The sequence below is a fragment of the Triticum aestivum genome, chromosome 4B (genome assembly GCF_018294505.1).
Source record: "Triticum aestivum cultivar Chinese Spring chromosome 4B, IWGSC CS RefSeq v2.1, whole genome shotgun sequence".
Taxonomy (NCBI): Eukaryota; Viridiplantae; Streptophyta; class Magnoliopsida; order Poales; family Poaceae; genus Triticum; species Triticum aestivum.
This window is the reverse complement of record NC_057804.1, coordinates 187,517,449-187,542,785: the sequence shown is the minus strand read 5'-3', so window position 1 is coordinate 187,542,785 and position 25,337 is coordinate 187,517,449. Positions and strand designations below refer to the sequence as shown.

General features: G+C 46.2%; 2 protein-coding genes across 2 annotated transcripts; one reads left to right on the top strand and one right to left on the bottom strand.

Annotated features, from left to right (window-relative positions):
* Positions 1 to 321: 321 nt before the first annotated feature.
* On the top strand, positions 322 to 1,906 carry LOC123091748 (tropinone reductase homolog At2g29290-like). Its single transcript, XM_044513363.1, has 2 exons — positions 322 to 722; positions 824 to 1,906. Exons 1-2 carry the CDS (start codon positions 496 to 498, stop codon positions 1,551 to 1,553), a joined length of 957 nt encoding a protein of 318 aa, XP_044369298.1. The 5' UTR covers positions 322 to 495; the 3' UTR covers positions 1,554 to 1,906.
* On the bottom strand, positions 1,695 to 8,856 carry LOC123091749 (very-long-chain aldehyde decarbonylase GL1-11). Its single transcript, XM_044513364.1, has 7 exons — positions 8,593 to 8,856; positions 8,334 to 8,471; positions 2,965 to 3,110; positions 2,714 to 2,833; positions 2,412 to 2,624; positions 2,224 to 2,304; positions 1,695 to 2,125 (listed from the first exon to the last, which is right to left on the bottom strand). Exons 1-7 carry the CDS (start codon positions 8,623 to 8,625, stop codon positions 2,056 to 2,058), a joined length of 801 nt encoding a protein of 266 aa, XP_044369299.1. The 5' UTR covers positions 8,626 to 8,856; the 3' UTR covers positions 1,695 to 2,055.
* Positions 8,857 to 25,337: the final 16,481 nt, after the last annotated feature.

The following is a 25,337-nucleotide window of genomic DNA, read 5'->3' as shown; positions in this document are numbered from 1 at the left end:
GTGCCAAATTTTGACCATAGATTAGACTAACAAAATGTTCACGCATGTCACCAAACATTATATTTTTGAAAACTACGTTCAAATACGAATCCAAGGAGATAATTTTTCTTGACATGCATTAACATTTTGTTAGTTAAATCTTTAGTCAAAATTTGGCACAAACTACAAAGGGGACCTATAAACCAAGACGGAGGTAGTAGTAACTTAGACTAGTGTCGTGCATATGACACTAGTCTAAGTTACTCCCCACTATGACCAGCCTTAACGAAATTCGGGTGCCAGGTCCCTTGTTTAAAAAAATGAGACCACGTAGGGCCGGAAACATTAACTCTTTAATTTAGATGAACATTTGTCGAAAGCAGTGAACATCCCCCCGCAAAAAAAACAGTGAACAAAAAGCAGTCGAGCAGGAGGCTGGGAGCATCGAAAATATCTATCTTCCTTGGCAGTGTACGAACTTGGAGGGGACTCCAATACCTAGTGTGGTAACTAAGCATGATGTCCAACAAGATGAATGGATGCTGGGTCATTGGGCCGATCGATCCATCACACAAATATATACGTATAACTTGGCTAGTAATGCAGGGTCGATCAGTGGCTATAGCTGATATATACTTCACGATGGCAGGTGTCACATCGGATTCTTCACAGGAGACGATGAGTCACCGGTGGAACCTCGCCGGCATGACGGCGCTCGTCACCGGAGGAACCAAGGGGATCGGGTATGTTCAATTATGCTTCATTTCGTGGCTTTGCACACTCGATTAGTTAGTTGGTGGTGCACGCATTGATCAATCGGTCGATTCATTTTGTACGTGCGTAGGCTTGCCATCGTGGAGGAGCTGGCCGGGCTCGGCGCCAAGGTGCACACCTGCGCACGCAACGCCGCCGGCCTGGACAAATGCCGGCGGCGATGGCAGAGCAAGGGCCTCCACCAGCTGGTCACCGCCTCCGTCTGCAACGTCTCCGTGCGCGGCGACAGGGAGGCCCTCGTCGCCACGGTCCGCGACCTCTTCCACGGCAAGCTCCACGTCCTCGTCAACAACGCCGGCCTGTCCCTCTACAAGGCGGCCGCGGACACCACGCCGGAGGAGTACGCCCGTCTCATGGCCACCAACCTCGACCCCTGCTTCCACCTCTCCCAGCTCGCGCACCCGCTGCTCCGCCAGGCCGGGGCCTCCTCCGTGCTGCTCATCTCCTCCGTCACCGGCTACATCGCCTACCCGGCGCTCTCGGTTTACTCGCTCACCAAGGGGGGCATGCACCAGCTCGCCAGGAGCCTGGCCGCTGAGTGGGCGACGCACGGCATCCGCGTCAACTGCGTCGCGCCGGGCGGCATCGACACCGATATCTCCACCACCACGCTCGCCACCGACCCAACCATGGCGCGGAGGCTCGCCGACATGGAGACGGCGCGCGTGCCCATGCGCCGCTTCGGCAAGCCCCACGAAGTCGCCGCGGTCGTCGCCTTCCTCTGCATGCCCGGCGCCGGGTACATCACGGGCCAGGTCATATGCGTTGATGGCGGACGCACAATAGCAGCCAAGCTATGACAATACACATGTAACCGTGAGAAGCCGCATCCACGGCTAGAACCTAAGTTTTGCTTGATTATTGCAAGATGATTCAGATTGCCAGCAATCACTTGCATCATGCTCCCGATGAGTTTGCAAGGGAAACTGGGGCAAAACAAATAAAGCACAGACAAATCTCATCTCGGTTATTTACTCGACTTGCAAAACAACTAATCTGACAAGTTATTGCTGCTTCAAATAGTTACTTCTGCCATGGGCATATGTCCAAAACAAACCCCAACAGAGCACAACAAATTTAATTCACCACAAATTATATAAGTTGGCCTACACAACACATGATCTCATCATGCTAGCAAATATGGGAGAACAGAGACTCAACGACATGTAGGATCGACGGCCCATGCCTAAGGATCAATGCCGCATGTATCTCCTCCCATGAAGACAATGTCATCACCAATACAAGAGATCAAAAACTAGTTCTGATGAGTTGACTCGGAGAAAAGAGAGTAGCTTCCACAATTTACAAATGCTTCCCTTCTTCCCCTTCAATGGCTTTTGTCTTGCGATAACCCTTATCGGTGCCAAACAACCTTAACACAACAACAAGATTAAGAGGATGCATATCATATAAAAGCGAGGGAGCTTACCACGCATATTCAACAAAGCAAAGGCAAAAATGTATACTCACCAGTCCATGTAAACAAAAGTAGAGGCGTAGTTCCCTGACTTGGTGTAGAGCACACGATGATGGTAGTCATGGAAGTCAGAGCTGCTCATGAGAAAATATTCACAACTCAGTTAAACGCAACCTATCAAATGGAAAAATAGAACTTCCCTACCATCAGGTAGCACATTTGCAAATTCTACTTTACTTACCCTCCATACAGTGGCAGGAAGTTTGATGGGCTCCAAGGGAAGTGATATCCACTGTGAGCTTCAACCGTCTCTAACACCCTCAAAACCATCCACAGCCAAAGGGTGAACAAGTGAGGGCCAGTGAGGGCAGGACCAACAACCGTGGCAAATCCCAGGAACAAAATTTCAGCAGGGTGTGCATATTCTGAAGTTAAGCCGAATGGTGTAGCATATCTGCTCACATTTTATCGTCTTAAAAGTTAGAATGGTAACTAACTAATGTAGTAATACCAAATACGGGTTAATGAAGAAATATCACTTACTCATGGTGCACACTGTGGACATGCTTGTATAGCCATTTGGTATGCAGAGCCCTGTGCCCCCAATAGAATATGAAATCTTCGAGTATAAAATAAAAAAGAACTTGAGATACAATGACCGTCCTGCATCAGGTAGCATTAGCAAGTTAAGCAATTTCCAGTTCCACTTGAGTCTTTAGTTATCCTGCTGCTTTCATGTGTGCATTCTCAAGTTATACTTTTGTTGGACTTGAGAAGGAAATAAAATTTAATACCAGTGTGGCAGAGGAAGAGAGCTCCTCAGCCCCATGAACTTAAAGGCAGGATAGGAGAAAATCATGACTGGCAAATTCACACAGACATGGTAGAGAATGAGACGCATGACACATCTGTTCTGGTAAGCAGAAGTGTTGCTCTTCTTCTGCAAACATGCACACACATACTTGTTTAGGAAACCAGTTATGTAAGGAAGATACGTACAAATGTTCGCTGAATTAAATAGCTCCAATGAATCAAATATTTCATCACAGAAAAATAAAAAGGAGTGAATTATACTAGCGCACACTGGAAAGCAGAAACTGGGAACGAAATCAGTAACATGCACTACAAGATAGATTTCTCCGAGGAAAGTAAATTTGATGCGGACATCGATAAAAGATTTAGCCCAACATGCACTACAAGATAGATTTCTCTGAGGAAAGTAAACTAGCGCACACTGGAAAGCAGAAACTGTTCTGAGGAAAGTAAACTGGGAACAAAATCAGTAACATGCACTACAAGCCCAGTCACATGCATGCTTCTCAAGAGCAAGGATGATAAGTTACTTCCATTACTAAAACCAAACTAAAGTATAACAGCCTCTCTTACAGAAAACTCTTTACATTTTTAAGAGAAAAGAACAAGGCACCAACTACAAATATTTCCTTACAGCTCGAAACAAGCAAACGGAGGCCCAGTTTCCCTTACAGCTCGAAACAAGCAAACGGAGGCCGAGTTTCCCTCAATGAAGTTCAATTTTGTTTATTGGGGTAAATTTAGTCCAATCGAAATGTAGACTGTGTTATACAGAACACAACACCACATATCTCCATTCAGAATATTATACAAAACTCTTAGCGAGGAGATTCTGCTGTAAAACTGGTCAGACAGTATGTCCTTCAGTTTGGCTAGCACAAAAAAGAAACAGTAAGGATTGTCTAAATTTGCAGAAGAGCTATTATATTCAAAATGCAGCGTCAGTTTCCTATTACCAATAATGCAATTAGTATGACTGGCTAAATACCCATGTGTTGCAATGGGGGCAACTTTATTCTAGTGGTTCAACATAGAAAAATTTTGATTGGGTTGAGATTGAGATATGATGTGGAGAGGGAGTCCATATGCAAAGGTAAAGAAAGATATGATGTGATTGAGATTGTGTACATACAACTACATGAATTGATTTTGTTGTTTGCTTGCAAGGGATTTCTTGCTATTGGCAATTTATTTGAATTATGTTGATTGCTTTGCAAGGGATCTCTTTCCCCAGAAACGAGGACATGGGGTTGGTTTGGAAATAAATTAATGGGGGTTATCATGTAGTTTGGAAAAAAATAATCCATTAATTGCTTTGCAAGGGATTTCTTTCGCAAAAACGAGGTGGGGGTCGGATTGGAAATAAATTAATGGAGGTCATCACGTGGTTTTGAAAGAAAAAAATGTTGATTGCTTTGCAAGCGATTTCTTTCCCAGAAACAAGGAGGCGCAGGTCGGTTTGGAAAAAAGGGGGGATTATCACATGGTTTGGAAAAAACAAATCGGTGGGAGGGGCCATGTATCAATGGGAGGGGTGGAAGCGACGAGAGCAAAACGAACAAACTCCCTTTTAATAGTAGAGATACCTAGCAGCTTAATATAGCTCTAGCGTAATCACGCAAGCATATATGTTTTTAAATGACTAGGACAATGACCGTGCGTTGCAACAGGATATAAATATTCTAGACTTACCTGCCCATAATGCGATTTTGTAAATAAATGTTTATCAAATCCTGCTTGTGATTTACCTTAAATTTTGATGAGTAGAAGGTAAGATGCTCAAAGGATTTTGGCAATCCCTCTCCCAACATGAAATGGTTGTTTTCTTGGCCTGGAATCTCAACAAAAGGGAACGTTCTTTGTCCGATGAGCGTACCATGAAGATTGGGAATATCAGTTTGGACATAAGTTGTCAAATGCTAATGTGGGTGCTTCAGATTCAAGTTGTACGTGGGAAACAGTATGGAACCTTCGCTGTCCTTTAAAGGTAAAGATCTTTGTATGGAGGGCCCTTCTCGGTGCCATCCCTTGTCGAGCGATTCTTACGGGCAGACATATAAAAGTGCAGGCTCAGTGTCCAATTTGCAAGCGCGATGCTGATACTATAAAACATCTCCTATTTGATCGTTCTGTGGCCATGGAAGTAAGAAGTATGGACCTTGCTAGGTCTTGATGAAGTCATTAGGAGATCTTGTCATGTGGACCGAGCTGGTAAAGCTATACTAGAGTACTTGCGGTGCATCCCGAATGAAGAGGTTTGTGTGATGAGGCAGTCAAGCCAAAACTTGGCACTTGTGGTGGGAACGCAGGAAATTCCTCCACGCTGAACAATCTCTATCTGCTGCTCAGGTTTGTTTATCTGTGAAAGTCCTTGCTGCAAATTTTGGTCTAGCTTGCTCACGAAGAGTAAAGTTGGAACTGGGGGCTGGATGAAACTGAGGAAAGATTATGTAAAGCTCAATGTGGATGCAGCATTTGATGCGGACTTGCTACAAGGCGCAGTTGGGGCAGTTTTGAGGCATTGTCATGGAAAATTTATGGCAGCAGCTAATGAGAAAATTGAGTTTCACAGCAGAGGCCCTACCACTAAGGTTTGGCATAAATCTGACGCGCACTGTTGGTCTGTTGGACCAGTATAGATCCCAATTGGTAGCCAGGCGTAGCAGCCTTAAACCCGGTGGCCGATCTGGGAGCGTTACAAAGATGCAGCATTTGACTCCGGAACGGCTTAGCATTAAAGCACTCATATTCCAAAGATTTATTAGCTTGGAACTTCTATTTCTGTATGTTAAAATATAACCTCGGGCAGGAAGTTATATTATGGTAAAATTATGCAATATTCAAGCAGCGCTCCTACATCTGCGGTGAAAAGAAATATGTCCAGAAACACAAAAGTTTAGCTGAGCCCTGTGACCCATGGGCAGTGCCACCGTAGGGGGCAAGCAGGGGTATCCATCCTAGGTCTCCAGGTTGCTAACTAAGGAAGCACACCTCCTCATACCCTTAGCTATGACACCATGAAACCAAATGTAAGCTTTGATCTGCAGGTATGAAGGTGAAGTGGCGTATGTGATCCATGTAATGAAGGAGGGGATGCCTCCTTGATTCATCGGTAGGCCTGGACCAATACGTTATGTGTCCACAAAAAATGTCCACCACCAACTTCATTTACACTTGTGTATACTCGGTATGCCAAACCAAAAGCTGCAATCTCCTGTTCTTGCTAAGTCTTTGGCCAGCCCGAATCTCGACCAGCACCACACGATGCATGCCACAGCCACCACGCCACCACATACTGAACTCACTAGCACCCCAAGATGGAACAAGAGGGACAAATAACAGAGATTGACAGAGGAGCTAGAGTAGAGTCACAACTATAACAACAGTACAAGAGGCAACAGGGTGGACGCACCCAACTGATATCTAAATGCATACAAAAATGGTTGCATGTTGCAAGTAGGATCTTCTGTCGCCAAGTGCCAATGCCAGCAATTTTTATGACTTCATGTTTTATTGCATTTTATGTTTGGTAGTTGTATCACACAGCTTTTGGTCATCTAAATCTATTTGGAATGTCAAATGAAGTCGCATACAAACTTCAAACCTGGCTCCGCCACTGGTGACCAAGTATTTGTCATCCCCATTATCTTTGTCTCAGCTGGCAGTTTAATTTGGACACAGGATGTAATATATCACTTTATAAATCTCTAACAGCAGAGGGCAGAAAGAGCTTCTTAAACAGGAGCGAAGAAACTAACCGAAAATGAGTGTTTTCTACTCTTGTATGGTTCATATCAGTATCATACAACATGTCTGAAGTTGAATCTCTAAAACAAAAACTACAAAAATAAGTTTCTTAAATAGGAGCGCAGAACATGAAATGAAAACGGGCGGTGCCTAGTGTTGTTTGGTTCACCTCAGTACCATACAATTGAAATAAATCAGATACATCACTTCCTTGATAGAGAAAGTTATGTGAAAGACTTTTCGATGACCACAGACACACGCCTAGCTGACTAAATGTATCCCGTCCTTATTTTCCTTCTCCTCAGAAGACATTTTGATTTGGGTGTGAGGTGTAAGTTTTTACTTTGAATCTCTAACATCAAAAGTCAGAAATAGTTTCTTAACTAGGAGCAAAGAACGTGAAATGAAAACAGCTGGTGCCTAGTGTTGTTTGGTTCATATAGTATCATATATCAAAATAAATCAGATACATTTCTTCCTTGCTTGGGCTGTCTTCCTTGCCATATAGAGAAAGTTATGCAAGAGAAAAACATTCATTAACAGCTTAGAAGAAGGTTTGGTTACCTTCCTTGTCTATTCCCGTGTTATCTCATTTAACAGTTCTCCCACCATGTGTGGTACACATGCATTTCACATGGAAGATGGACCTATATATGTCTATCTAGTGGAAGGATCAATCAAAAAGCGTGTGACATAGGAGTAGTTAAGAGCAGACCTGCATCCTGTATCTCACTACTTAGGCATTTGTTTGTCCTGATAAAGATGCAGAGATTGATTCCCAGAGTGGTTAGAATTAAAGCATTCCAAAGTCCCAAGGATTTTTTCAGCTTGGAACTTTTATTTCCATATTTTGAAATCATAACCTCGGGGCAGGAATTTATTATAGCTTGATCAAGAAATAGACGGTTCAAGTATTAATGCAGCATCTACAGTGAAAATCCATAAGTCTTCCGATGCATGTTTAACTGAGCCATGTCACCAGTGTTTCTCATCCTTATTTCCCTTGTCTCAGCAGGCAGTTTGATTTGGACGTGAGGCGTAATGTATCACTTTAAAAATCTACTCCCTCCGTTTCTAAATATAAGTCTTTGGAGAGATTTCATTATGGACCACATACGGAGCAAAATAAGTGAATCTACACCCTAAAATGCATTTATATACATCCGCATGTGATTCATAGTGGAATTTCTACAAAGACTTATATTTAGAAACGGAGGGAGTAATAGCAGAAGGCAGAAATAGTTTCTTAAACAGTAGCGAAGAGAGCCAAACGAAAATGAGTGTTGCCTACTCGTGTTTGGTTCATATCAGTAGGACGCAATATAAAGAAATCAAACGCACCCCTTTCTGGTTCGGCTGTCTTACTCGTCAGTCTTGCTTGTCATGATAGAGAAATTTTTACAAAAGAAGAAAAAGAAAAACGTCCAATCATAGGTTGCAAACAGGATTTGTTATCTTCCATGACTGTTCTCCCACCATGCTATCTCGTGTCGCGAAATTTCACACACATTGGACGTGCAAGATGGGCCTAGGCACGTCTATCTAATGGATGGATCAAATGAATCAATCAATCAAGAGGCGTGCGAGATGGGTAGGAGCAGACCTGGATCTTGTACTTGGCGAAGAGTCCGAAGCGCTCGAAGAGGAGGGAGGGGAAGCCGGAGAGGAAGAAGACGCTCTCGTGGAGGACGAAGGTGACGACGGTGGCCAGCTGGAACTCGCTGAAGTTGGTGATCAGCCACTGCATTCGTTGATCCCGACAGCAAGGCCGGAGACGGCGACGGAGAGGGAGAGGAGAGATCCGTCAAGATCGGCACGTATAGCGGGGAGGGGAGACAGAGATCGGAACGATGGGCGCGTACCTCCCAGGCGGAGTCGAGGGGCGTGGCCGCCATTGTTGGGTGGCCGGCGGCGGATGGCAGGAGGATGAGGGGGAAAGAATCTTTCTCGGTGCTGTATGTTGTATCTGGCTGGCTGGCCGCCCTTGGAGCTTTCCTCCTCCGCCTCCTCTGCTTCCTCCTGGCTGAATATATGTGTTCTGTGTGTCACTCGGTCATCACACACCCCCGGACTAGATGCGTCCACGTGTGTGTGGCTTTCCGCCCCCTTCGCCTCACTTCCTTTTCGTTTCCTCACGAATTCTGCTCTCTCTGTTTCTCCAACCCAGCGACCCAAAACGTCCGCCACATCTCTTTGGAACGGTGCGAACAAATGTGGAAGCCCAACTTGCCTACCCAAACCCAAAACACGTTCGTGCCGACGCATTTGCGGCCAAATTCACGGTCGAAATACGTCGGCACGGACGCGAAGCTGACGCCTCGCGCGCCTTCTCGGTACCCGTTGTGTCCCCATCTAGTGGCCGTTCAACTACTGCGGCCAGCTTAATTTATGATGATTGTCTATCTCAGGTCCACGCGTCAGCGACGGCGGTCGGCCTTTTTTAATCCGAGCGGGTGGGGAAGGGCGTCTTCATCCGCTTCCAGAAGTCCCTCATCCCCATCCCGCCACCACTCTGCTCCCCCGTCGGCGGCAACCCTAGCCACCTCTAGCCAGCAAAGATGGGGTTCTTCTTCGGCTCCGGTTCCAGCAAAGCCAAGGGCAAGGCCCCGGCCACCCCTCTCCCCCGCTCCCACCCCCCCCCCACCCCCACCGCCGCTAGCGCCTTCTCGCCGGCCGAAGCAGCGCGTCAGCGTGCCAGTGCACCAGGCGGAGTGGCACTGGCAACACCGCGTCCCTCTCCCCTACCCGAACGTGACCATGTCGCACAACTGACATTTGGATCCGGAGCAGCGCAGCGACCCCGCGTACGCCTTCGACTCGCCCAACTAGGCTCGTTGTTCGCCTTCGAGCACGAGGAGGTGAGGCGATGCGACGTCCGCGAAGTCTCCCGCAGCTCACCGCCACTCCCGCTCGTCGTCCGCGACGAGGACCAGCAGGCGGAGGCCGCCTACCAGGCGGCCATGGCGGCTGTCCTCCGGGAGAGCGATGAGGAGGAGCGGCGCAGGGTGGCGAAGGAGGAGGAGTACCAGGCGCCCATGGCAGAGGCCATGGCCCTCTCCACGGCGGGTGACTGCGTCCTGCCGCCGGTGGCCCTGCCGTCCCCGGTCAAGGCCGAGCCAGAGCCGGCCCCCATCGAGCGCTACTCTTGGGCGGGAGTAGTGCGCGAGTGGGTCAGCGCATTGCCGGTCTGAATGGGGGTGACACCGGCGCAGGAGGCGGCGTACCTCGAACAATGGCGCCAGCGACGGATGGTCGAGGAGCGCCGCGACAGCGAATACCTCGAGATGCTCGAGCGCGATGCCGAGGAGGAGTAGCGCGAGGCCGAGCAGGAGGCGCGCCAGGCCCAGGAAGCGGATGCACAGGCAGTGGTGGCACAGGCCGCGCCCGACATCAACGTCGTCTGGAACACGGCGTTCCCCTGGGCCGGCCCTAGGCCGACATTCATCGACCTCACCGGCCCCGACGACGACGACGAGGATGCTTAGGACAACGCGCCGCCTCGTAGTTAGTTTTTTATGTTAATTAACATAGATGTGGACGCGTGGGCTATCACCAGCCTTCATGGCCGGTTTTAATGTTTAATTAATGATTGTTTTTTATTTTCAAAATGTTTTTTTGCGCGCGCCGTCGAAATGGTTCGGGCTAGCGTTGGGCGCATGCGCCGACCCGACCCAAATATGGAAGCAGACATTAATGTCCGCGGGGCCTATCCAAACAGATAAAAAGCGGACAAATGCACCGTTCGTTTGGGTCTGCGCGTTAGACTTGCTCTAAATATCTGCTCCCTCTGTTTCTAAATATAAGTCCTTTTACACATATTTTAGAGTCTAAATTTACTCATTTTGCTTCATATATAATTTTTTATTGAAATCTCTAAAAAGACTTACATCTAAGAACGAGGAAATAATAAACAAGTTCTTGTGTTTGTATCATTATGCAGTAATGTTCTGTTCATCAGATTCGACTAAAAGAATTCATATTTGCACATAAGATTCAACTAATTTCGCAGGCATTAATTCATGACTAGTTTTGTTCTGTTGTACATCGTTTTCCTTGTTGACACTGGTCGTTACCAAGAGTGGTAGCACCAAACCTTCGCATGTTCTTGTGTAGAATTGTTTATACTATATTCAACTAAAAAAAGCAGGCATTATTCGCAGATATAAAACTTTGCAAGCATTAATTATTTTTCTTTTTTGAAACAGATGGAGAAGTTTTGCCTTATCTTTTTAGTTAAGAAGGTATTACAAGAAAAGGGACTACTCGAGACTTCAAAGACTACTATCACGGCATGATCGAACTCGAGTGTTTAGGGCTAGCTACGACCCACATGTTGGTCTCGTCATTAATTGTTGAGTATATTGATTATTTGGAAAGAAGAGATAGACTAGGATTTATTTTTGCCTTGTCTTGTACTCTAAGTTGGCCATTGTACTCCTATATATATTCCACGATGCTCAAGCAATACAATCAACGATTCCATAAATCCGCCTCTCCCTTGTAACATGGTATCAGTATAACCGATCCAAACCCTAGCCGCCACCCAACGCTTTCGCCCGCGCGCCACCCCGGGGCGGTTGGCCTCCATGACCACCGTCAGGGGCCGCCCCGCCCGTACCTAAGGTTCATCCGCCGGTCATATTAACTGGCTGCCCTAGAGAGTCTTTTTCCCGATCCTTTGATCCGGACTTTCTCTCTCTCGTCGGTCGCTTTGATCGGTGTTTTCTTTTTGGTTTTCCGATCTATACTTGATCGGTTTGCGTCGCCCGCTGCCGTCGTCGACCCCCATGCGCCTCTACTCCGACACGGGTGCGACCGGCAGGCTTCTTCACTGACACGGCGTCTATTGGGAAACTTAGTAGAAAACAAAAATTTTACACCTACGATCACCCAAGAACAATAAGAAGATGCATAACGGGTTGTGATCAATGATCGTTACCGACTCCGAAGTGCAGTGGAAGTAGACGAGTCGGTGTAGATCGTACTTGAAGTCCCTCGAACGTTGATGACGATCATGCGTCATATGCAAACCCTACAAAACCAAGTTAGACATACTCTAATCAATTTTAGCAAAATTTTATTTACATAGTTAACCAGTTTTAATAATTAAGACTAGCTACCTATGCAAGCACAACAAGGCGATGTTCTTGATGCTAGATTAAGTTTCAGGGTGTGTGAAAGAGAGACTTACTTAAAAGTCTCGTCCCCCACACTAAACTTCGTCAATACGCGTGACCTCCTAGAAGATCATCCATCTTCAGCACCCTCTTGTATACGCGATGGTTCACTATTTCGACTAAGATATAGCCCAAGGAACTGTTAGCAGATCGTCGACAGCCAGAGTCAAACGATTGTCAGAACCTTGTAGCAAAACTACATCATTCTACCGATGAACTGAACCGAAGCAACACTCATGGGAAGCATAAGCAAGAACATCAACCCTCACATATCAGATGTGATCTAGATCGCAACCTGCAACTACTCATAAACCAGCTCATGATGCCACTGTTGGGAAAACGTAGTAGAAAACAAAAATTTCGCACCTACGATCACCCAAGAACAATATGGAGATACATAACAGTTTGTGATCAACAATCGATACCGACTCCGGAGTGCAGCGGAAGTAGACAACTTGGTGTAGATTGTACTTAAAGTCCCTCGAACGTTGATGATGATCCCGGGAACCTCCCTCGAACTAAACACCGAAAGCACGAGCTCTCTACTTGGTTTCAAGCGTACAGTCTTCACGATCCAGCAGCGCTTCACCGTCCAGAGCTAATCGTTGCCGGAGAATTGAAGGGAGGAGACTAGAACCACACTGGACTTCTAATTATGAGGATTAGAGGTGGCTAGGGCTAGCTCTAATTAGTCTAGGACAGACTGGAACTAGAACTAGATCAACTAGAAGAGGCACCCAAAACTTGTATCACAAAAGGGTGGAAATCCTCTAGTATATATAGGTTGGTAGGGAAGGAGGGGGCGCCACACAGGGGGGGGAGTCTCCCCCTTGTGGCCGGCCAAGGGGAGGGGAATCCCTCCCCAATTCGGCCTCCCTCTCCCCTTTCCATGGGGAGAAGGGGGCGCCACCCCTATTGGGCCTTTGTGGCCCAAGTGATCTTCCACTACTTGGACTTATTAGGCCCGTTGATATTAAATTAAATATATAATTACTCTAAATATTTTCAGAGCATTATATATATATATATAAATTCTAAATATTTTCAGAGCATTATATATATATAATTTAATATCCCCAGAAACATTTTCCACCTAGATATAATTAATCGGTAATACGCGGTATTGCCCGATATTCACCGAAACCCTTTCGGTGACCCCGAAATGCTTCCGGAACCTCTCGAAACTATTTTGAATATTAATGAAACTATTTAATAAATATATTCTCATCACTCCCGTTCCACTAACACTCAATAGATCGTGATTACCTTAAGCTTGTGAACTCGTAGGTTCGATAAAGCATAGACATGAATGAAACCCCTTCGTTCAATGACCGATAGTGGCACCATGGACATCCATATCGGTCCCTATGATTACACGAATGATATTCGAGTGAACTTTTGGTTATCATGCGATGTTCCCTTTGCTTTGCGATACTTTACAAACCCCGGTGTGCATCGGTATCCTCTTGAGTCATCACCATGCTCACTACACCGTTGCTCCCGTTTACCAGTTTTGTTCTTCTTTCTCGTTAATGTGTTCCGGCATCCCCGTGACGTAGTCACCTGTGTTGGGCCAGACGATGATGGATGCCGTCACACCGAGAGGGCCCTAAGAATATCTCTCCATCGTCGAAGGAGCAAATCCCACTCTCGAGTTGTCTGGTCACTTGTCAAACTTTTCGGTGAACCTGAAAGTTGTCGTTATGATCACCTTGTTATAGATGACGTTTGAGCAACCCCAAAGCCCACCGTCTGGTAGGAAGTGACTGAGACACTCTCATGGTCTGAGGAACTAAAACAGATGCTAACACTCTATGTTGTTACAATTGAATATAGACGATATTAACTCAATTTCATAACAAACAAGTTTGGGCCGATTCAATATGATCGTTCTTCCAACGTCATAATCTCAATGTTGTTTCGGGATCATTGTCGATGTCAAAACCGGCAGATCACGGGTAGGGGGTCCCGAACTGTACGTCTAAGGATCGAAGGTAACAAGGAGGCAGGGGACACGATGTTTACCCAGGTTCGGGCCCTCTTAATGGAGGTAATACCCTACTTCCTGCTTGATTGACTATGATGAATACTGGGGTTACAAGAGTTGATCTACCTCGAGATCGTAGTGGCTAAACCCTAGATGTCTAGCCTGTATGATTGTGATCTCCCCTAAAGACTAAACCCTTTGGTTCATATAGGCACCGGAGGGGACTAGGGGTGTACAAAGTTTGTTTACAGAGGAAGGAAACTACATTCGGACGCCAAGCTTGCCGTCCACGCAAAGGAGAGTCCCATCCGCACACGGGAGAAGGCCTTCGGTTCTGTATCTTCATGGCCTGTCAGTCCGGCCCATATCACATAGGCAGGCTCTCCGAGGGGCCCATAATCCAGGACTCCCTCAATAGCCCCCGAACTTGCCTTCAATGACGATGTTGTATCCGGCTTCATGTCTTCGGCTTTGCAAGGCGAGTTCCCCCTCGTGCTTTATAGAGTTTGGCTTTTGCATTAAATATTGTATTCTTCAGCTTCCGCGCCACCGCTGCATCGGCTTCCACGAGTCGGACGAATGTGAAGGGTCTAGATATTTTTACAAATAACTTCTTGACCATGTAGATAAGGCACTTATAAAAGAGAGATCGAATGTCAGATTCCATTCCTCACCAGACGGAAATCCTTAGGGCTTGCCACAAGAAACCAGCCAAAGATGGCCAACGCTCCTTGCTCTTCCTCGCGTCCCCAAGGCCCTCAAGAAGGTAACTGGGAGAGCTTCTCGGTGTCCCACACTCAATTGGCCACGCTGCAGGTGCAGGGGTACCTCCCTCCATCGGATTTGGTCTCCGTTCGAGCGAGATTAACCTCCTACTATGGAGAAGCCCTGGCGGAGAAATTCCCCAACCCCAACCCAGGGGAGCGGGTGTGCTTTGTTTCCTTTTTGCTGAGGGGTGTGGGATTTCCAATCCACCCCTTCCTCAGAGGTCTTCTGGAGTACTACGGTCTCCAACTGCACAACCTCACACCGGGCTCCATTTTACATATCGCGGGTTTTGTTGCCCTTTGCGAGTTGTTCCTAGGCTACGAGGCCCATTTTGATTTATGGAGGAAATATTTCTGCCTCGTCCCCCGCTCCTAGAAGGGATCTATTTTTGAGGTGGGCGGCGCCAAGTATGGCTCATAGGCAGAATAGGATACCTGTCTGGCACTCCGAAGAAGGCATCCGAAGAGTGGCCCTGAGAGTGGTTTTATATCAACGATGTTGTCCTTTCGGACACTATCCGGCAAGGTCTTCCTGAATTTTCCTCTGCTCCTTTAAAGAAGAGCGCCAGCTTGCGTCTGATATGTCTCCAGCGTATCTATAATTTTTTATTGTTCCATGCTATTATATTATCCATCTAGGATGTTTTATATGCATTTATATGCTATTTTATATGATTTTTGGGACTAACCTATTAACCTAGAGCCCAGTGCCAGTTTCTGGTTTTTCCTTGTTTTTGAGTTTTACAGATAAGGAATACCAAATGGAGTCCAATTGACGTGCCAATTTTTGATGATTTTTTAGACCAAAAGAAGCCCCCAGAGTAAAAGAGTTGGTCCAGAAGAGTCTCGGGCTGCCCACGAGGGTGGGGGGTGCGCCCATCCCCCCTGGGCGCCCCCCCCCCTATCTCGTGGACGGCTCGGAGACCCCCTTGACATGAGACCTACGCCAAAAATTCCTATAAATGCAGAAACCTCTAGAAAATAACCTAGATCGAGAGTTCCGCTGCCGCAAGCCTATGTAGCCACCAAAAACCAATCGGGACCCTGTTCCGGCACCCTGCCGGAGGGGGGATCCCTCACCGGTGGCCATCTTCATCATCCCAGCGCTCTCCATGACGAGGAGGGAGTAGTTCACCCTCGGGGCTGAGGGTATGTACCAGTAGCTATGTGTTTGATCTCTCTCTCTCTCTCTCGTGTTCTTGATTTGGCACGATCTTGATGTATCGCGAGCTTTGCTATTATAGTTGGATCTTATGATGTTTCTCCCCCTCTACTCTCTTGTAATGGATTGAGTTTTCCCTTTGAAGTTATCTTATCGGATTGAGTCTTTAAGGATTTGAGAACACTTGATATATGTATTGCATGTGCTTATCTATGGTGACATTGGGATATTCACGTGATCTACTTGATGTACGTTTTGGTGATCAACTTGCGGGTTCAGTGACCTTGTGAATTTATGCATAGGGGTTGGCACACGTTTTTGTCTTGACTCTCCGGTAGAAACTTTGGGGCACTCTTTGAAGTAGTTTGTGTTGGTTTGAATAGATGAAACTGAGATTGTGTGATGCATATCATATAATCATACCCACGGATACTTGAGGTGACATTGGAGTATCTAGGTGACATTAGGGTTTTGGTTTATTTGTATCTTAAGGTGTTATTCTAGTATGAACTCTAGGATAGATTGAATGGAAAGAATAGCTTCGTGTTATTTTACTACGGACTCTTGAATAGATCGATCAGAAAGAATAACTTTGAGGTGGTTTCGTACCCTACAATAATCTCTTCGTTTGTTCTCCGCTATTAGTGACTTTGGAGTGACTCTTTGTTGCATGTTGAGGGATAGTTATATGATCCAATTATGTTATTATTGTTGAGAGAACTTGCACTAGTGAAAGTATGAACCCTAGGCCTTGTTTTGAAGCATTGCAATACCGTTTGTGCTCACTTTTATCATTAGTTACCTTGCTGTTTTTACATTTTCAGATTACAAAAAACCTATATCTACCATCCATATTGCACTTGTATCACCATCTCTTCACCGAACTAGTGCACCTATACAATTTACCATTGTATTGGGTGTGTTGGGGACACAAGAGACTCTTTGTTATTTGGTTGCAGGGTTGTTTGAGAGAGACCATCTTCATCCTACGCCTCCCACGGATTGATAAACCTTAGGTCATCCACTTGAGGGAAATTTGCTACTGTCCTACAAACCTATGCACTTGGAGGCCCAACAATGTCTACAAGAAGAAGGTTGTGTTGTAGATATCAAGCTCTTTTCTGGCGCCGTTGCCCAGGAGGCTAGGTAATGATACGTCCATTTTGCATCATGCTTTTATATCAATATTTATTGCATTATGGGATGTTATTACACATTATATCTCAATACTTATGGCTATTCTCTCTTATTTTACAAGGTTTACCATGAAGAGGGGGAATGCCGGCAGCTGGAATTCTGGCTGGAAAAGGAGCAAACATTGAAAACCTATTCTGCACTGCTTCAAAAATCCTGAAACTCCACGAAAGTTATTTTTGGAATTAATCAGAATTATTGAGCAAAGAAACTACCAGAGGGGGCCCACACCCAGGCTAGGAGGGTGGGGGGCGCGCCCAGTGGGCGCGCCCCCTATCTCCTGGGGCCCCTGGTGGCCCTCCGGTGCCCATCTTCTGCTATATGAAGGCTTTTACCCTGGAAAAAAATCAGAAGCAAGCTTACGGGATGAAACTCCGCCGCCACGAGGCGGAACCTTGGCGGAACCAATCTAGGGCTCCGGCAGAGCTGTTCTGCCGGGGAAACTTCCCTCCGGGAGGGGGAAATCATCACCATCATCATCACCAACGATCCTCTCATTGGGAGGGGGTCAATCTCCATCAACATCTTCACCAGCACCATCTCCTCTCAAAACCCTAGTTCATCTCTTGTATCCAATCTTGTATCGAAACCACAAATTGGTACATGTGGGTTGCTAGTAGTGTTGATTACTCCTTGTAGTTGATGCTAATTGGTTTACTTGGCGGAAGATCATATGTTCAGATCCTTAATGCATATTATTACTCCTCTGATTATGAACATGAATATGCTTTGTGAGTAGTTACATTTGTTCCTGAGGACATGGGTTATGTCTTGCTATTAGTAGTCATATGAATTTGGTATTCGTTTGATATTTTGATGAGATGTATGTTGTCTTTCCCCTAGTGGTGTTATGTGAACGTCGACTACATGATACTTCACCATTATTTGGGCCTAGAGGAAGGCATTGGGAAGTAATAAGTAGATGATGGGTTGCTAGAGTGATAGAAGCTTAAACCCTAGTTTATGTGTTGCTTCGTAAGGGGCTGATTTGGATCCATATGTCTAATGTTGTGGTTAGGTTTACCTTAATACTTCTTTTGTAGTTGCGGATGCTTGCAATAGGGGTTAATCATAAGTGGGATGCTTGTCCAAGTAAGGGCAGTACCCAAGCACCGATCCACCCACATATCAAATTATCAAAGTACCAAACACAAATCATACGAGCGTGATGAAAACTAGCTTGACGATAATTCTCACGTGTCCTCGGGAGCGCTTTTCTCATTATAAGAAATTGTCCAGGCTTGTCCTTTGCTACAAAAAGGATTGGGCCAACTTGCTGCACTTTATTTACTTCCATTGCTTGTTACCCATTACAATTTATCTTATCACAAAACTATCTGTTACCTACAATTTTAGTGCTTGCAGAGAAAACCTTACTGAAAACCGCTTGTCATTTCCTTCTGCTCCTCGTTGGGTTCGACACTCTTACTTATCGAAAGGACTACGATAGATCCCCTATACTTGTGGGTCATCAAGACTCTTTTCTGGCGCCGTTGCTGGGGAGTGAAGCGCCTTTGGTGAGTGGAACTTGGTAAGGAAACATTTATATAGTGTGCTAAAATTTTCTGTCACTTGTTACTATGGAAACTAATCCTTTGAGGGGCTTGTTCGAGGTATCTTCACCCCGACCAGAAGAGCAAAGAGTTGCTCCTCAACCTACTGAACCTACTGAAAATATTTACTTTGAGATTCCTTCGGGTATGATAGAGAAACTGCTAGCTAATCCCTTTGCAGGAGATGGAACATTGCATCCCGATTTACACCTTATCTTTGTGGATGAAGTTTGTGGATTATTTAAGCTTGCAGGTATTCCCGATGATGTTGTCAAAAGGAAGGTCTTCCCTTTATCTTTGAAGGGAGATGCATTGACATGGTATAGGCTATGTGATGATACGGGATCTTGGAATTATAAACGATTGAAGTTGGAATTTCACCAGAAGTTCTATCCTATGCATCTTGTTCATCGTGATCGTAATTACATATATAATTTCTGGCCTCGCGAAGGAGAAAGCATCGCTCAAGCTTGGGGAGGCTTAAGTCAATGTTATATTCATGCCCCAATCATGAGCTCTCCAGAGAAATGATTATTCAAAAATTTTATGCTCGGCTTTCTCCCAATGATCGCAACATGCTCGGTACTTCTTGTCCTGGTTCTTATATGATGAAGACTATTGAATTCAAATAGGATTTACTGGAAAGAATTAAACACAACTCTGAAGATTGGGGTTCCGACGATGGTAAGGAGTCAGGTATGACACCTAAGTTTGATTGTGTTAAATCTTTTATGGATACCGATGCTTTATGTGGATTTAGCGCTAAGTATGGACTTGACTCTGAGATAGTAGCTGCTTTTTTTGAATCTCTTGCTACTCACATTGATCTCCCTAAGGAGAAGTGGTTTAAATATAATCCTCCCATTGAAGTAAAAGTAGTTGCACCTATTACAGTTGAAGAAAAGACTGACACTTATAGTGATCCTATTGTTCCTACTACTTATGTAGAGAAACCTCCTTTTCCTATTAGGATAAAGGATCATGCTAAAACTTCGACTGTTGTTTGTAAGAGTAATACTAGGACTTATACACCTCCTGAGCAAATTAAAGTTGAACCTAGTATTGCTATGGTTAAAGATCTCTTGGATGATAATTTAGATGGGCATGTTATTTATTTCTGTGGTGAGACTGCTAATATTGCTAGACCAGTTGCTAAGATACATAGACCTGTTGTAGGCATGCCTGTTATTTCTGTTAAAATAGGAGATCATTGTTATCATGGCTTATGTGATATGGGTGCTAGTGCTAGTGCAATACCCTATGACTTATATAAAGAAATTATGCATGATATTGCACCCACTGAAATGGAAGATATAGATGTTACTATTAAGCTTGCCAATAGGGATACTATTAAGCCATTTGGGATTGTTAGAGATGTTGAAGTCTTGTGTGGGAAGGTTAAATATCCTGCTGATTTTCTTGTTCTTGATTCCCCACAAGATGAATTTTGTCCCATTATTTTTGGTAGATCCTTCTTGAATACTGTTAATGCTAGGATTGATTGTGAAAACGATACTGTTACAATTGGCTTAGGGGATGTGTCTCATGAGTTTAATTTCGCTAAGTTTCTTAGACAACCCCGTGATAAAGAATCACCTAGTAAGGATGCGATTATTGGTCTTGCTTCTATTGTCGTGCCTCCTACTGATCCGTTAGAACAATATTTGCTAGACCATGAAAATGATATGTTTATGAATGAAAGAAGGGAGATAGATGAAGTGTTCCTTTACAGGAACCTATTCTGAAACACAACCTACCCATTGAAATTCTAGGGGACACTACAAAAAAAAGACACATCTGTGACATTTTGGGCCGAACGAATTTTTTTCTGTCATACATATGACACTTCTATGACGATAATTGTGACAAAACCCGGTATCATCATAGATGTGGTGGGCTCCTACTTCTATGACAAAAAATCATGACAGAAAATGGGCTTTTCGTCCTGGGCGGGCTGGAGACGCAGCTGCATGACATTCTTTGGGCCGCCCATGACAGAAAAAACCGTGGTAGAAGCGAGGGGGGGAAAATTTCAGGGAGTTGCCGGTTACGGTGGGAGGTCGGGGGCCGAGCGATGCGCGTTTCTCTCGTATAGGTGCGAGGCGTTGGCTCTAACTGAACCCGAGCGAGGCATTGGGCTCTAACTGAACCGGAGAGATTGCACTGCAGGCTACACGTTACTGAACCCGAGCGATCGATCGATGGCTGTTGACTGAACTCGATGGAGCGATTCCTTCGCTACTGCTGCTAACTGAAGCCGATCGATGGATGAACAGTGAGCGTTGCGGGGGGGGGGTTGGATGAACAGTGAGCGGTGGCGTTGCCTCTGTATGAACAGGAACCCGTGGTGTGGAGGGCTGGATGAACAGTAGACGGTGGAGGGGTGGTTGAACAGGACCCCATGGTGTGGAGGGCTGGATGAACAGTAGACAGTGGAGGGAAGGATGAACAGTAGACGGTGGAGGGGTGGTTGAACAGTAGCCGATGGAGTAGCGCACGGTGGAGGCTGGATGAACAGGAGCCCGTGGAGGCTGGAGGAGGTCGACGGTAGCCCGTGGAGGCTGGAGGAGGTCGACGGTGGAGATGAACAGTATCCCGTGGAGTCCCGTTTTGCGGTACGCCACACCCCTCCCGATGAACAGGACCCCCGTTTTGACCGTAGCGCTCCAACACAAGTCCGTTTCGTCCATTTTGCGGTATGCTACACCCCTCCCAATCAACAGGACCCCCGTTTCGACCGTAGGAGGTCCGTTTCGTCCGTTTTGCGGTACGCCACACCCCTCCTGATCAATAGGACCCCCGTTTCGACCGTAGGAGGTCCGTTTCCTCCGTTTTGCGGTACGCCACACCCCTCCCGATCAACAGGACCCCCGTTTCGACCGTAGGAGGTCCGTTTCCTCCGTTTTGCGCTACGCCAGGCCTCGTTTCCATCACCTATTCCGTCCAAGCCGGTTGGCTCCCACGCGTTCCGTTGTCTCCCGATGAACATGACGCATTCCGTTGCCTCCCCATGAACACGACGCATTCTGTTGCCTCTCCATGAACACGACGCATTCGTTTGCCTCCCCAAGAACACGACGCATTCCGTTACCTCCCCATGAACATGAGCCCTCGCCGTATGTATGCGCGACTAGGCGTTCGAGACCCCGCCCGTATGTACACATATGTGGCCGTATTTTCTTTCTTGCACCCGGGTCGTTGTACGTACGTGTACATGCTACGTGTGCGCCTCTACTACGACACGTGCGCGCCTCTACATCGACCAGTATATATGTACGTACACGTTCGCGACCAGAATGAAAATGCTACGTACGCTTCGACCAGGTGGGTCCCGACTGTCAGGCAGTTCCTTGCGTGCGGAAATGTAGCTGGTGGGTCCCAACAGTCAGAGGGTGAATCATTTATTTTTGCCCGGACGCACTTCCTTTGCGTGCGAAGATGTAGCTGGTGGGTCCCAGAAGTCAGGGGGCGAATCGTTTTTTTGCCTGGACACACTTCCTTGCATGCGAAGATGTAGCTGGTGGGTCCCAGCAGTCAGGGGGGCGAATCGTTTTTTTGCCCGGACGCACTTCCTTGCGTGCGAAGATGTAGCTGGTGGGTCCCAGCAGTCAGGGGGAAACTTTTTTTCACGAAACACGGTGGCCCGTCCGGTGGGTCCCCGCTATCAGGTGGAGGAATCATTATTTTCCGCGTAATAAGGAGGCACTTCCTTGCTGCGGCCGTGGAGCCAGCTGTCAGCCTCTCCACGTACAGTCCACGTCCGATGGAAGTCGTTCCTTGACCACGTTGACCACGCCGCGCTGAGAGCACCACGGCGGTGGACGACGGCGAGGCCTAGGAAGGGGATGACTCGAAGCCGGGGAAGACGCAGCAGTGGATGCCCACGCGAAGAGGAGTACGAGGGTTCACTGGTTCGGCTGCGGTGTGAGGCTGCTGTCGCCGCAGAATAACAGGGGGTGTGGGTGAGTAGAGGGATGGCCTGGCCAGCGGTGGGAGTAGTAGGGGGCGGTGAGGCCTCCGCGGCATCACAGCCGGCCACGGGAGGCAGGAGCACGCGGCATGACCGACGCTGGTTTGGGTGGCTGGAGTAAGAAGACCAGAGATTGAAGAAGCACTACAACCGTTGGATGAACATCGTACGATAACAGGAGCTAGAATCGTTCATATTGACTATTGACAAGGCCCTCCGTCCCCGTCAACTTGGTACGCCCACAAGTCAGCCTCCCAGTATGCTGGATTCCAGCTGGCAGGGGAGTATTCATTTTTTGTGCGTAATAAGGAGACACTTCCTTGCATGCAAAGATAGCTGGTGGGTCCGACAAGTCAGCGGGGGGCACGTTTTTTCGCGAAATACAGAGGCCCTTCCGGCGGGTCCCAGATGTCAGGTGGAGAAATCATTATTTTGCACGTAGTAAGGAGGCATTTCCTTGTGTGCGGTCGTGGACCCAGCTGTCAGCCTATCCACGCACAGTCTACTTCCGATGGTGTCGTTCGATGACCATGTTGACCATGCCGCACCGAGCGCATCCAAGGTGGTGGACGGCGGCGAGGCCCCGGACAGCAACGAGCCAGAGATGAGAAGACGCGGGAGTAGAGTCGCAGACGGAGAGGTGTACGAGGGTTAACTGGTTCTAGTGCGGTGTGGTTCGGCAGTCGGTGGAGAAGAACAGGAGGTGTGGAGGGTGGAGGGATGGCCTGGCCAACGGTGGAGTAGCGCTTCATAGCGAAGCGTGCTAAGCAGAGCTGCTAGCAGCAGGAGGCGGGAGGTGGTCCCGGCGGCGTTAGAGGAAGAGATGAGAGATCGAAGATGGATGCCGGCCATTGGATGTAAATCCAACGGCTAACATGTCAGAATCATTTGTTGACTAAATTGACAACGACTTGCGTTGGCTTCGACCTATTGGCCCATATTTCAGCCTCCAAAAATGTGGCACGTATTCAACCCGTTTTTTCAGGATTTACAGTATTTTTTTTGCGCGGTAGAATTTATAGTCAATTTGATCTTCTTTTTTGAATTACATCCATTAGCTCGGCTGGGTGAACAATTAATATAGCTTTCATGCGGCCCATTTATTTTATTTCCTAAAAAAATACAGGCCATTTGCACTTTATCTAGATACACGATTTTGCTGGGCTGATTCTAATTATAATGTTGGGTTGGGCCAGCAATGTTATCAAAAAATAAAAAAAGGGTTGAGCATTTTGTTATAAATATATTTAAATAATAAGTGATATTATTACATTCGTCCTTCAATCTTACCAAGCTTTTGTACACAATCACTAGCATTTTCGTGCCAAAACAATCCAGGATTTTATTTGTTAATAAATTATTTTTATAAGTTAATAAGATGTGGGATATTGTTTTCTTACATATGTAAGTATCTATTAAATATATGATGACAATAAAAATAATATATAATAACATATAAAATAATTTAAATATATATAATATAGTTAGAAGGGAAACATAAGTTGTACCTGGCGTTCCTATTCTTATATAGAAAAATAGAACAGACCTCTGCGTTTTCTTCAAAAAAATACATAAATTGGGCTGCCAAAAATATAAGCTCAGATGGAAGGTCCATAGGCCGGTCGATACATGATGGCCCTAAGAAAATACAAACTGGCCCTCCCATCCGAGGTCGTGGGCTGCGCATATTAAAAATGAAAGCCTAGACGGGGCAGCCCAAAACCACGTCCAACACTTGCCAAAACTTCGTCCCTCGTTTTCTCTGTGTTTCGCACACTCAACATTGTGTGGGCATTTTGACTATGCATTATATGAAGATGTGCTATGCATGAATGTTGATCAGCATGATGTTAACTGGCTGTTAGTTTCATTTTCGATCATGAGTAAAACTTTCAACATGATGTTAACCCTGTTTGAAAAGGCCGTGTTAATATAAATGCTCTGCCTCTGAAAGTTGCAGTTTCTTATCTGAAACTGAAACTTGTAGTTTCTTCTCGTCTGCACTTTTATACTCCTATGAAACTACATTTTCTTAAGTGCTAAAAATAGTTCTCTAGAATTCATAAAATTCTTCATATGCTCAATACTGCAAATTTGAAATTCAAAAGACATTCATATCTGAAAGTACTCTCAAAATACACAACACAAAACACAATTCACAACCTGCAAATACTGACAACCCTAAGCTCCTCCTGACAATTCACAACCTGCCCGACTATTGGGCTGGGAGGGGGGATGTCGGTGTCAAAACCGGCGGATCTCGGGTAGGGGGTCCCAAGCAGTGCATCTTAGGATCAATGGTAACAGGAGACAAGGGACACGATGTTTACCCAGGTTCGGGCCCTCTTGATGGAGGTAAAACCCTACGTCCTGCTTGATTGATATTGATATTGTGGATGTTTACAAGAGTAGATCTACCACGAGATTGCAAAGGCTAAACCCTAGAAGCTAGCATATGGTATGATTGTTTTTGTATATCTCTATCGACTAGCCTGGCCCCGGTTTATATAATGCACCAGAGGCCTAGGATAACAAGAGTCCTAGCCGAATACGCCAGTGGGGGAGGAGTCCTTGTCTTGATCGCCAAGTCTTGTTGATTCTTCCTTGTATGCGGCAGCTGTCCGGACTGGCCCATGAGTATACGGCCATGGGGGTCCTCGGCCCAATCCAACTGATCGGGAGACGACGTGGTGAGTACCCCCTAGTCCAGGACACCGTCAGTAGCCCCCTGAACCGGTCTTCAAGTTAGGGACGCTCCTCGATTCTTCCGAACTGTTCTTCATCTTCGGTTGCTGGT

Coding starts and splice junctions, on each gene's coding strand:
- LOC123091748 (XM_044513363.1), top strand. CDS start 496: ATGATGTCCAACAAGATGAATGGATGCTGGGTCATTGGGCCGATCGAT. Junction 723..823: donor GGAGGAACCAAGGGGATCGG/GTATGTTCAATT, acceptor GTACGTGCGTAG/GCTTGCCATCGTGGAGGAGC.
- LOC123091749 (XM_044513364.1), bottom strand. CDS start 8,625: ATGGCGGCCACGCCCCTCGACTCCGCCTGGGAG. Junction 2,305..2,411: donor TTCCTGCCACTGTATGGAGG/GTAAGTAAAGTA, acceptor TCTCATGAGCAG/CTCTGACTTCCATGACTACC. Junction 2,126..2,223: donor ACTTTTGTTTACATGGACTG/GTGAGTATACAT, acceptor TGTTGTGTTAAG/GTTGTTTGGCACCGATAAGG.